The following is a 9,912-nucleotide window of genomic DNA, read 5'->3' on the forward strand; positions in this document are numbered from 1 at the left end:
ATGCCTCCTCACCATCTTCTGCCTTGGCTGGCACAGGTCCCAAGTGCAGAGGGGGAGCTGGTCAGGCTGGTCAGTGGGGCGGGGGGGCGGGGGGCATGTTTCTGGCCTGCTGTCACCATGGAAATGGCAGTGGCTGCAGGGTGTGTGTGCAAGGGAGGAGGGTGCTGCCACAGAGAGCCCAGCAGGGATCACCATGAAAGCCAGGAGCACCGAGGGCCTCTGGTTGGCTCACAAACATGCCTGGTGCACCAGGCAGAGGGAACAGGCAGGTCTCCGTGTCCAGCTCACAGCCTCCAAGACACAGGGGGAAGGGTGTCCAGAGTCAGCTGCTCCCATAGGGCCTGATCACTGGGCTTCTGGGATCTGCCTGTCTCCCAGGCCGACACTCAGCTGGGGCCAGAAGGCTCAGAGAAGGGCCCATGGGGACAGAGCACCAGGAAGCCCGTGGGTGCGGAGCTTCCCCACCTGGGGCCAGGCTCTACGGGGCTCTAGGGCGGAGGCACTGTGGTGAGGCGTGGTCAGGCACGCCCTGGTTGGGAGGAGGCCAGAGTGGGGGTGTGGGGGTGCGGTGACTGGCATGACCCCTCAGTCTCCCGCCTGACCCCTCGAGGTCAGGCCCTGGGCCCCGAGGCCCGCAGCTGGTCCTGGGCGGTGCGGGAGAAGGGACTGGAGTGTCAGCCCCAGCCCGGGGCACAGAGGGCACGCCCACTCCTTCCCCTCCTTCCCTTCCTAACTCCTCACCGCCTCCCCGGCCGCCCCCTGGGTGGAAGTGCTTGGGGTGGACGCCTTAAGCGCGGATCCCTCGGCGCTGGTGCCCGCCGCCCCTTCCCTGCCTGGGAGGCAGACGCAGACCTCCCCACACCCCCTACCAGCAGCTTCTCGAGCTGCTTCTGGAGGTGGCGGCGCCTTCCTTCCTGAGCCCTGCCCTCCACCCAAGGAGCCTTCAGCACCACAGACAGTGTTGGGGCGGGGCGCGGGCGGGGGCGGAGCGGGACATGGAGACCCGGACAGGGCTGGGGGCCGTGCCCGCCGGGAATCTGACTCCGCTCCCGCGGCGCGGCTGTTGCTATGGAAACCGAGCAACAAAGGGAAGCGGGACAGGCGCCGCGCGCGGCGGGGTGGGGGTGGGGTTCTCCCGGAGCCTGCGACCCCTTCCCGCGGCGGAGCGCAGCCTGGGCGCCCAGGGCCGGGAGTGTTGGCCCCCTAGGCCCAAGTCACTAGGGCTCCCCGAGAGCCGAGGGCCAGGCTCCCCGCACCCTGCCCGCGGCCCCGGGGACGGCCAGGCCAGGCGGCCCCGACGTCGCCATGGAAACAGCCGGGGCGCGGGCGGCGCCGCGGTCGCCCGGGCGGGCCCCTGTAGACGCCACCTCCGGCGCGAGGGGCCCGGGGGCGCCAGGCCTGGCCCGGCTGCCCCGCACCCGCCACCCCCGGCAGGTGCGCCCCGCCCCCGCGGCTCCCCCAGGCGGCCCCCAGCCCGGGGGACGGGTTATCGAGGCCCCGCCCCGGCCGCGGAGCCAATGGGCGCGCGGACAGCCGGGCAGGCGGGGCTGGGCGCGGGCGGCGGCGGCCCGGAGGAGAACGGGCGGAGGGCGCGGGCCGACCGGGCGCACCGACCATGGCCTCCAAATGCCCCAAGTGCGACAAGACCGTGTACTTCGGTGAGTGCGTGCCCGCTCCCGTCCCGCTCGGTGCATCCCGCGCCGCAGAGCCGCGGCGTAACTCGGGGTGCGCCCGGCCCCGGCCCCGGACCGAGGATGCGCGTCCCGGAGCCTGGCTGGCCGCGCTGCCCAAGCGGCTAAAGCCAAAGGGTGGGGCTGCGCGAAAGCGGGGGCGGTCACGCCCGAACCCCGAAGCGGCTTGTGGGGGCGGGGCAGGGACCACCCGGGCGGGGCTTGTGGTACCCCGGGATGAGGCCAGTGTTTTGGGGGAGCGCTCGGGGATCCGCGGACGCATCCCGGTTCCTCGGACGGCGCCGGGCGGGGCGGGGCGGGGCAGGGCGTGGCTGTACGACCTGGGTGCGTCCCGCGCGCCCCCGTGGGCCTGGGCCCTTTCTCCTGGACCCCCTACACCCGCTTCCCCGGGAACACGTGGCCGGGAACAGTGACCCCCAGCTCCCACTCCGGGCTCCGCTGAGCTGGGCTGGGCCAGGTTTGGACTCTCTCGGGATTCAGTCCAAGCGGGGGCGACCTTGGCCTCTGCCTCCTGCTTGTCCCAACGCATTCCCTTGGCGCCAGTTCCCCCAGGAGTTTCACACGGGGGTAGGGTGGGGGCGGGTGTGACAAGCGAGTTCCCGCGAACCTGAGAGGGACCTTGTGCTCAAACAGCCCTGGTGTCCAGGATCCCTGCCTCCTCAAGGTCAGAACAGCCCTGGACAGGATGCAGGTGGTGGCGGGAGGAGGGATGTCTCGCAAGGAGGCCCTCGGTCTAGCCCCTCCGGCAGGCGCGCTCCCCCCGTCTGGGCTTACTCACTCTCTGGGCCTGGGTGCGCCCTTCCTACCCCCTTCCTCCTGGCTGATTCCCTGCCCAGCTTTCTCCAGGGTGGTAAGGTACCTGCCCACCTACCCACCAGCTGCTGCACGGCGGGGGGCAGACTTAGTGAAGCAGAGAGGAGGGCCGGGACCAACAGGGCGCCTGCCCTGGTCGCCCCATACCCGGAATGCGGCCAGGCTGCAGGGAAGGCCGCCACTGGGCTTCCCCGGCTCACAGGCTGGAGGGGGTTGAGGGGAGGTTGTATTTTGCCGGTCCCAGAGGGGAGGGACCGGATTTGGCCTGGAGTGCTTCTGGCGTGGCTGGGAGCCGAGGGGCTTCCGGCTGCCTCTCCTGGAGCCTGCTCAGCCCTCAGTCTCTGTCCCAGCGAGGGCTGTCTCTGTAAGGCTTAGGGTGGGAGACGGTCCCCAGGGCCCTTCTGCAGACCAACTGCCCATGACTTTACCCCAGGCCGGGCCAGGCCAGCCTGGGGCTCTCCAGGGTTTTGGCCAACAGTCCTGTGGACAGCCCGGAAAGGCCTGCCTGCCTGGCCCGCCCAGCCTCTCAGCGGAAAACAAAGGCGCTTCAGACCCGGCTGGCTTCTGTCCTGCCTGGGAGGCACTGTGAGGGCGAGGGTCCAGAATCCTGCCCACCCTCACACCAGGCTGCCCCCGCAGCTCATACCTGAGTAGAACCCAGGCTGGGATGTCGGAGCACATTGAGGAGGCCACCCCAGAGCCCATGCAGCCAGAGTGGGCAGCTGGCTTTCTTCTGAGCCATTAGACCCAACCGATTCTGTGTTCCCAACTCGGACCCGTAATGTGTGGCCATTGACCCACCCAGTGAGTCTGAGGGCCAGTTCCCTGCCCCCACTTGGCCCACGTCCCAGAGCTGGCCAGAGCACAGTGCTGGCAGCCCTGGGCTGCAGCTGCCACGGCCGATAGCCGTCGAGACTTCCTTGCTGCTGCTGGGACACGCCTGCCCACCGTGCAGCCAGCCCCTGCCTGCCCTGGTGTGTCCCAGCTTCCTTGAGTGGAGTGGTTCTGGTCAGAGGGCTCTAAGCTGGTGCAGCCTTGTGGTTGGGCTGGTGTCCTGGAGGCTGGCCCTGGCCATGCCCAGAGGGTTGTACCAGGGCCATGGAGAGCCAGTATTCACAGCCCTCTACCTAGTAGGCCACCTGGGGGATCCCATCTCACTGCCAGGAGCAGCACCCTTGGGCCTCTCAGAGTGGGCTTCGCCCTAGCCAGATGCCCCTCCCCGATATCTGCCAGACAAAGGGGGCTGGGCCACTTGCTGAGAAAGGGAGCTGGGAGAGCCACTGGTCCTCGGCCACCTGAGGGGGGCTTGGCCAGATTCTGCCAGGCAGGGTGTGCCCAGCCTGCATGCTCCCTCCTCCCAGGGCCTGCAGCTTGTCCCCTTCCCTTCAGAATTCCGGCTCTGCTGGGCCCTTCCTGCCCCTCCCCGCCTCTTCCTGCCTGGCTCCCTAGGGAGGCCCCTGCTTCCGTCCACTGGGAAGCAGTCCAGTAGCCCCAGTGTGGGGGTGGGAGGCAGTGGCGGAGGGTCCCGGACCCTCAGCAGCTGCCCTCAGATCTTCCGTGCCAGTGGCAGCCAGGGGCATTACGGCAGGGGGAGAGCTCAGGGTTTAGGACGAGGAATCCACAGACAGATGAGGGTCCTGCCTGGAGGACCCACGGGGACGGGGCCTGGCCTTCCCATGAGGGAGCTGGAGGCTCTGGGGCTGCACCTTTGACTCAGCAGCGGGGTGCTGCCAGCCCCATCAGGGCCCAATTGGTGGGGATCAGGGGCGTGTCAGTGCGAGGCAGGTGTGAGAGGGAGAGCAGCATGTGTTGAAGCAGGTGCACTGGAGAGGCAGGTGTGTGAGTGTAAGAGAAGTGTTTGAGGGAATGACAGGTGGGGGAGATGCATATGTGTGGGGGGAGGCAGGTGTGTGGGGGGAAGCGGGGGTGTGAGGGGAAGTGGGTGTGTGGGGGGAAGTGGGTGTGTGGGGGGAGGCGGGTGTGTGGGGGGAAGCGGGGGTGTGGGGGGGAAGTGGGTGTGTGGGGGAAGGCAGGTGTGGGGGAGGGGGAGGCAGGTGTGGGAGGGAATTGGGTGTGGGGGGGAAGCAGGTGTGTGGGGGAAGTGGGTGGGGGGAAGTGGGTGTGTGGGGGAAGGCGAGGCAGGTGTGGGAGGGAATTGGGTGTGGGGGGAAGCAGGTGTGTGGGGGGAGGCAGGTGGGGGGAAGGTGTGTGGGAGGCAGGAGTGAGGGGAAGTGGGTGTGGGGAGGAAGCGAGTGTGTCGGGAAGCGGGTGTGTGGGGGGGAGGCGGGTGTGTGGGGGGGAGGCGGGTGTGTGTGGGGGGGGAGGTGGGTGTGTGGGGGGGAGGCGGGTGTGTGGGGGGGAGGCGGGTGTGTGTGGGGAGGCGGGTGTGTTGGGGGAGGCGGGTGTGTGTGGGGAGGCGGGTGTGTTGGGGGAGGCGGGTGTGTTGGGGGGAGGCGGGTGTGTGAGGAAGCGGGTGTGTGTGGAGGAAGCGGGTGTGTGTGGGAAGCGGGTGTGTGTGGGGGGAAGCGGGTGTGTGGGGAAGCGGGTGTGTGGGGGAGGCGGGTGTGTGGGGGAGGCGGGTGTGTGTGGGGAAGCGGGTGTGTGTGGGGGAAGCGGGTGTGTGGGGGAAGCGGGTGTGTGGGAGGCGGGTGTGTGTGAGGAAGCGGGTGTGTGGGGGAGGCGGGTGTGTGTGGGGAAGCGGGGGTGTGTGTGGGAAGCGGGTGTGTGTGTGAGGAAGCGGGTGTGTGGGAGGCGGGTGTGTGAGGAAGCGGGTGTGTGTGGGGGAGGCGGGTGTGTGAGGAAGCAGGTGTGTGTGGTGGGAAGCAGGTGTGTGTGGTGGGAGGCGGGTGTGTGTGAGGAGGCGGGTGTGTGTGGGGGAAGCGGGTGTGTGGGAGGCGGGTGTGTGTGAGGAAGCGGGTGTGTGTGGGGGAAGCGGGTGTGTGTGGGGGAAGCGGGTGTGTGTGGGGGAAGCGGGTGTGTGTGGAAGCGGGTGTGTGTGGGGAAGCGGGTGTGTGTGGGGAAGCGGGTGTGTGTGGGGAAGCGGGTGTGTGTGGGGAAGCGGGTGTGTGTGGGGAAGCGGGTGTGTGTGGGGAAGCGGGTGTGTGTGGGGAAGCGGGTGTGTGTGGGGAAGCGGGTGTGTGTGGGGAAGCGGGTGTGTGGGGAAGCGGGTGTGTGTGAGGAAGCGGGTGTGTGTGGGGAAGCGGGTGTGTGTGTGGGGAAGCGGGTGTGTGTGGTGGGAGGCGGGTGTGTGTGGTGGGAGGCGGGTGTGTGTGTGGGAGGCGGGTGTGTGTGGGGAAGCGGGTGTGTGTGGGGAAGCGGGTGTGTGTGAGGAAGCGGGTGTGTGTGGGAAGCGGGTGTGTGTGGGGGGGAGGCGGGTGTGTGGGGAAGCGGGTGTGTGTGGGGAAGCGGGTGTGTGTGGGGAAGCGGGTGTGTGTGAGGAAGCGGGTGTGTGTGGGGGAGGAAGGTGTGTGTGTGGGAAGCGGGTGTGTGTGGGGAAGCGGGTGTGTGTGGGGGAAGCGGGTGTGTGGGGAGGCGGGTGTGTGTGGGGGAAGCGGGTGTGGGGGGGAGGCGGGTGTGGGGGGGGAGGCGGGTGTGTGGGGGGAGGCGGGTGTGTGTGTAGGCGGGTGTGTGGGGGGAGGCGGGTGTGTGGGGGAGGCGGGCGTGTGGGGGAGGCGGGCGTGTGTGAGGAAGCGGGCGTGTGGGGGAGGCGGGTGTGTGCGGGGGAGGCGGGTGTGTGTGTGGAGGCGGGTGTGCGGGGGGAGGCGGGCGTGCGGGGGGAGGCGGGCGTGCGGGGGGAGGCGGGCGTGCGGGGGGAGGCGGGCGTGTGTGTGGAGGCGGGTGTGCGGGGGGAGGCGGGCGTGCGGGGGGAGGCGGGCGTGCGGGGGGAGGCGGGCGTGCGGGGGGAGGCGGGCGTGCGGGGGGAGGCGGGTGTTTGGGCGCGGGCAGGCTGGAGCACAGGCCCCTTCACCGCAGGCACTGAGGGGACTAACAGGGCAGCCCCGGGCCCTTCTCACAGGCGGCTCTAGCGGGGTTCCAGGGCTGGGGGCGCTGAGACCCGGAGGGAGAACAGGGCCTGGGGGCGACGGGCTCCTCCGGGTCTCGGAAGGAGGGGCGGGGCCCGCCAGGTGGAAGGAAGGCGCCTGGCGGAGACCTCCTGAAAGTCGGGACCCCCGGAGCGCGTGGGGGTGGTGGCTGCCAGGTGGGGACGGAGGGCGCGCCCCGGCCCTGACCCCCCTGCCGCCCCTCCCGCTCAGCCGAGAAGGTCAGCTCCCTGGGGAAGGACTGGCACAAGTTCTGCCTCAAGTGCGAGCGCTGCAGCAAGACGCTGACGCCCGGGGGCCACGCCGAGGTGAGCCCCACTGCGCGGCGCGGGCGGGGGCGGGGGTCGCGACTCCCGCCACCCTCAGGCAGGGTCCTGACCCGCGCCCCTCTGCGCAGCACGACGGGAAGCCGTTCTGCCACAAGCCGTGCTACGCCACCCTGTTCGGACCCAAAGGTGAGCTCCGGCTGCCCTTGGCCTGCCCTGGGACCTGCTGGGAGGGGCCTGGCGCTGGCGCCGGGGAGGGCTGGGGGTCCCGGCCGCCGGGGATCCCCGCCCAGAGTCCCTGCCACCCTGGAAAGCCTAGTGCCCCCAGCCCCCAGCGGGCCGTTTTCTGAGACGCCCGGTGGCCGCGGCCCCCACCCCACGTACCCCCACCCGCAGGCGTGAACATCGGGGGCGCGGGCTCCTACATCTACGAGAAGCCCCTGGCGGAGGGGCCGCAGGTCACCGGCCCCATCGAGGTCCCCGCGGGCCGAGCAGAGGAGCGGAAGGCGAGCGGCCCCCCGAAGGGGCCCAGCAGAGGTGGGCTGGGCGCGGGCTGGGGCTGGGGGTTGTGGGCACCTCCGCCCCCGGCCCCGCCCCGCCCTGACTCGTGCGCCCCACAGCCTCCAGTGTCACCACTTTCACCGGGGAGCCCAACACGTGCCCGCGCTGCAGCAAGAAGGTGTACTTCGGTGAGTGCGCGCCCGGGCCCCGGACCCCCGCCCCCGCCCCGGGGCTCGGCCTCACTCCTCCCCCTTTCCAGCTGAGAAGGTGACGTCTCTGGGCAAGGATTGGCACCGGCCCTGCCTGCGCTGCGAGCGCTGCGGGAAGACACTGACCCCCGGCGGGCACGCGGAGGTGAGGGGAGTGCAACGGGGCTTGGGGGCCGGGCAGAGGCGCGGGGTGGGGGTGTGAGGGTGAGAGGCGCGCCTAGAGGGGATGGGGGGTGGTGCTTCTGGGAGCTGCGCTGCCCTCTCCCCCACGGCGAGCCCGCCTGCACGTTCTGGAAGCCTCCAGGTGATGGGTCGGGGGAGTCTGTGGCCTCCTCCCTCAGCACCCACCATCTGCCCCAGCACGACGGCCAGCCCTACTGCCACAAGCCCTGCTATGGAATCCTCTTCGGACCCAAGGGTGAGTGTAGCCAGGGTGGTCCACGATGTCTTCCCTGCCCTCCCCTTCCCTCCACTGTTCCCCCGACCCACCCCAGCGGCCTCCCTCCACAGGAGTGAACACCGGCGCGGTGGGCAGCTACATCTATGACCGGGATCCCGAAGGCAAGGTCCAGCCCTAGGCTACAGCGGCTCTTATGATGTGGGCTCACCTGCGCCCCAGACCCTGCAGGGGCCCCCCTGCTTGGCTCTGCTGGGAGAGTGCTCAGCCGCCCAGTCCTGCCTGCAAGCCCAGGGCGAGTATTGGAGGAGGGGCAGCCGCGGGCAGAGCGCCATGCCCATCCCCGAGTCTCTGGTGTGTCTGCCCCCTCTGGCATCCTCTGGGCGTCCCATGATCCCTTCTGTGTCTGCGTGTCCGAATCCCCGTGTGACCCTGTCCCAGCATTTTCCCGCCGGCCTTGCGTGTCCCTGTGGCGCTGTCTGCTCTCCCTCTCCTGCTGCCCACCCACCTGCCAGTGTTATTTATGCTCCCTTCGTGGGTGATGGCCACGCCCTCACCATGTCCCTGGCAGAGGGCTTCCCTCCGGGATCCCCTGCCTGGTGCCCACACTGCCTCGCAAGCGCTCGCCACCCTCACGTGGCTCACCTGCTGTTGAGCCTTGTGCTGTCAATAAACGGTTTGAGGATTGCAGGATTGTCTCTGCTTGTGGGATGGATGCAAATCCCAGACCAGGGTCCCTTTCTCCGGTCCATGCGTGCTCCCAGCCAACACCCCTGGGCCTGGCTGCTAGTGGGGGTGGGCTCTTCTCCTGGGGGTCATAGTGGGAGGTGGGGCCCTGGGATGTTTCTGAGGAGGAGGGAGGGATGGGGGCGGGAAGCGTGGTCTCCGGTTTGGGTGGTGGTGCCCACCCAGATGGGGAGGCAGTAAGAACGCCAGGCTGTGGGGAGGTAAGGAAGGTGGGAGGCATTCCGGGGCCAGGGTCCTGGCCAGGGTCAGGTGAGGGTGGGGTCCATGGAGGACAGATCCTTGGAGGAAAGTTGAACCTAGAACCCTGAAAATACCAACAGCAGGCCTGAGAACCCGGAGCTGCCTGGGTGTGTGGACCCTGGGAAGCGCAGGAGGGGTCAGCCCTGAGAGCAGAGTGTGGCTGAGGAGGGAAGGGGGCCGGGGACCAGAGGAGGGGTCCTGGGCAGAGAATGGGGAAGCTGGTGAAGGGTGGGTGGGGCAGAGGTCTCTGGCAGCCCAGGACTGGACTGGGAAGCGCAGGAGGGTTTGGGGGCTCTGGTCAGAGCAAGGACTGGGGGTGCTCAGCCTGGCTGTTTCCAGCTTTTGTCCATAGGGTGATGGACAGGCTTTTGTGGACAGGTCTGCCTTGGCCTCAGGTGTGGCCCAGGGACAGAATCCCTGCCCACGTGTTCTGGTGAAGGTTTTAGTGATGACCGACTCGCCCCTGGCGTCTTCATGGTCCAGGCTCTGCCCTTTCAGCCAGGGGCGCTGGCGGCTCCAAGGAGCTCTCCCCTCCCCCGCGCCCCGCCTTTGCTATGCGCCACTCCTCGGGTGCCCACTAGAGGGCGCACTGTCCCATTCTGGCAGCACAGAGCAGAGACGTGGAGACCTTCCCCAGTGGCTGAGCCCTGTCCTGGCGCCATCTGGACTCCCCACCTTGGTTTATGCTCCTCTGCCCCTGGCACCACACCGAAGTTGCCTTGGCCCTTCCTTCAGTGAGGGGCACTCAGACCAGCCACCTCCAGGCCCCTGTCCCCAGTGCTACAGGGTGGCCGGGGCTTTACGCCTCTTCCCTGCTCCCAGCCGTTGGCACAGCTCCCTGCCTGGCCACCCTCCAGCCCATGGGCTCAGACGGAGCTGAGCCTGGATGCTGAGCCCATTGTCCCGAGAGCAGCCATCCGTGTCCTGGCGGGGCCTGGGCTGGCTCCGGGGTCCAGCCGTACCACAGCTGCCCTCCAGCCGGGCACCCAGTGCGGTCTCCTCCCACCT

General features: G+C 69.2%; 1 protein-coding gene across 2 annotated transcripts; it reads left to right on the top strand.

Annotated features, from left to right (window-relative positions):
• CRIP2 (cysteine rich protein 2) lies at positions 1-8,607 on the top strand. Of its 2 annotated transcripts, none has more exons than XM_063698250.1 (8): positions 1-265; positions 6,758-6,852; positions 6,942-6,999; positions 7,207-7,347; positions 7,431-7,499; positions 7,571-7,665; positions 7,881-7,938; positions 8,031-8,607. In XM_063698250.1, the coding sequence occupies exons 1-8, from the start codon at positions 1-3 to the stop codon at positions 8,096-8,098; spliced, it is 849 nt and encodes a 282-aa protein (XP_063554320.1). In that variant the 3' UTR covers positions 8,099-8,607. The 2 variants fall into 2 exon arrangements, with proteins under 2 accessions (XP_063554320.1, XP_030857570.1); XM_031001710.3 differs by lacking the exon at positions 1-265 and adding an exon at positions 1,371-1,658.
• The last annotated feature ends 1,305 nt before the right edge of the window (positions 8,608-9,912 follow it).

Source organism: Gorilla gorilla, chromosome 15 (assembly GCF_029281585.2).
Source record: "Gorilla gorilla gorilla isolate KB3781 chromosome 15, NHGRI_mGorGor1-v2.1_pri, whole genome shotgun sequence".
In the NCBI taxonomy this organism is placed as follows: Eukaryota; Metazoa; Chordata; class Mammalia; order Primates; family Hominidae; genus Gorilla; species Gorilla gorilla.

Bases quoted from the DNA above. Each gene is read 5' to 3' on its own strand.
- CRIP2 (XM_063698250.1), top strand. From the start codon at position 1: ATGCCTCCTCACCATCTTCTGCCTTGGCTGGCACAGGTCCCAAGTGCA. The intron at 6,853-6,941 runs GTGAGCCCCACT...CCCTCTGCGCAG, and splicing joins CGCCCGGGGGCCACGCCGAG to CACGACGGGAAGCCGTTCTG. The intron at 7,500-7,570 runs GTGAGTGCGCGC...CCCCCTTTCCAG, and splicing joins CAGCAAGAAGGTGTACTTCG to CTGAGAAGGTGACGTCTCTG.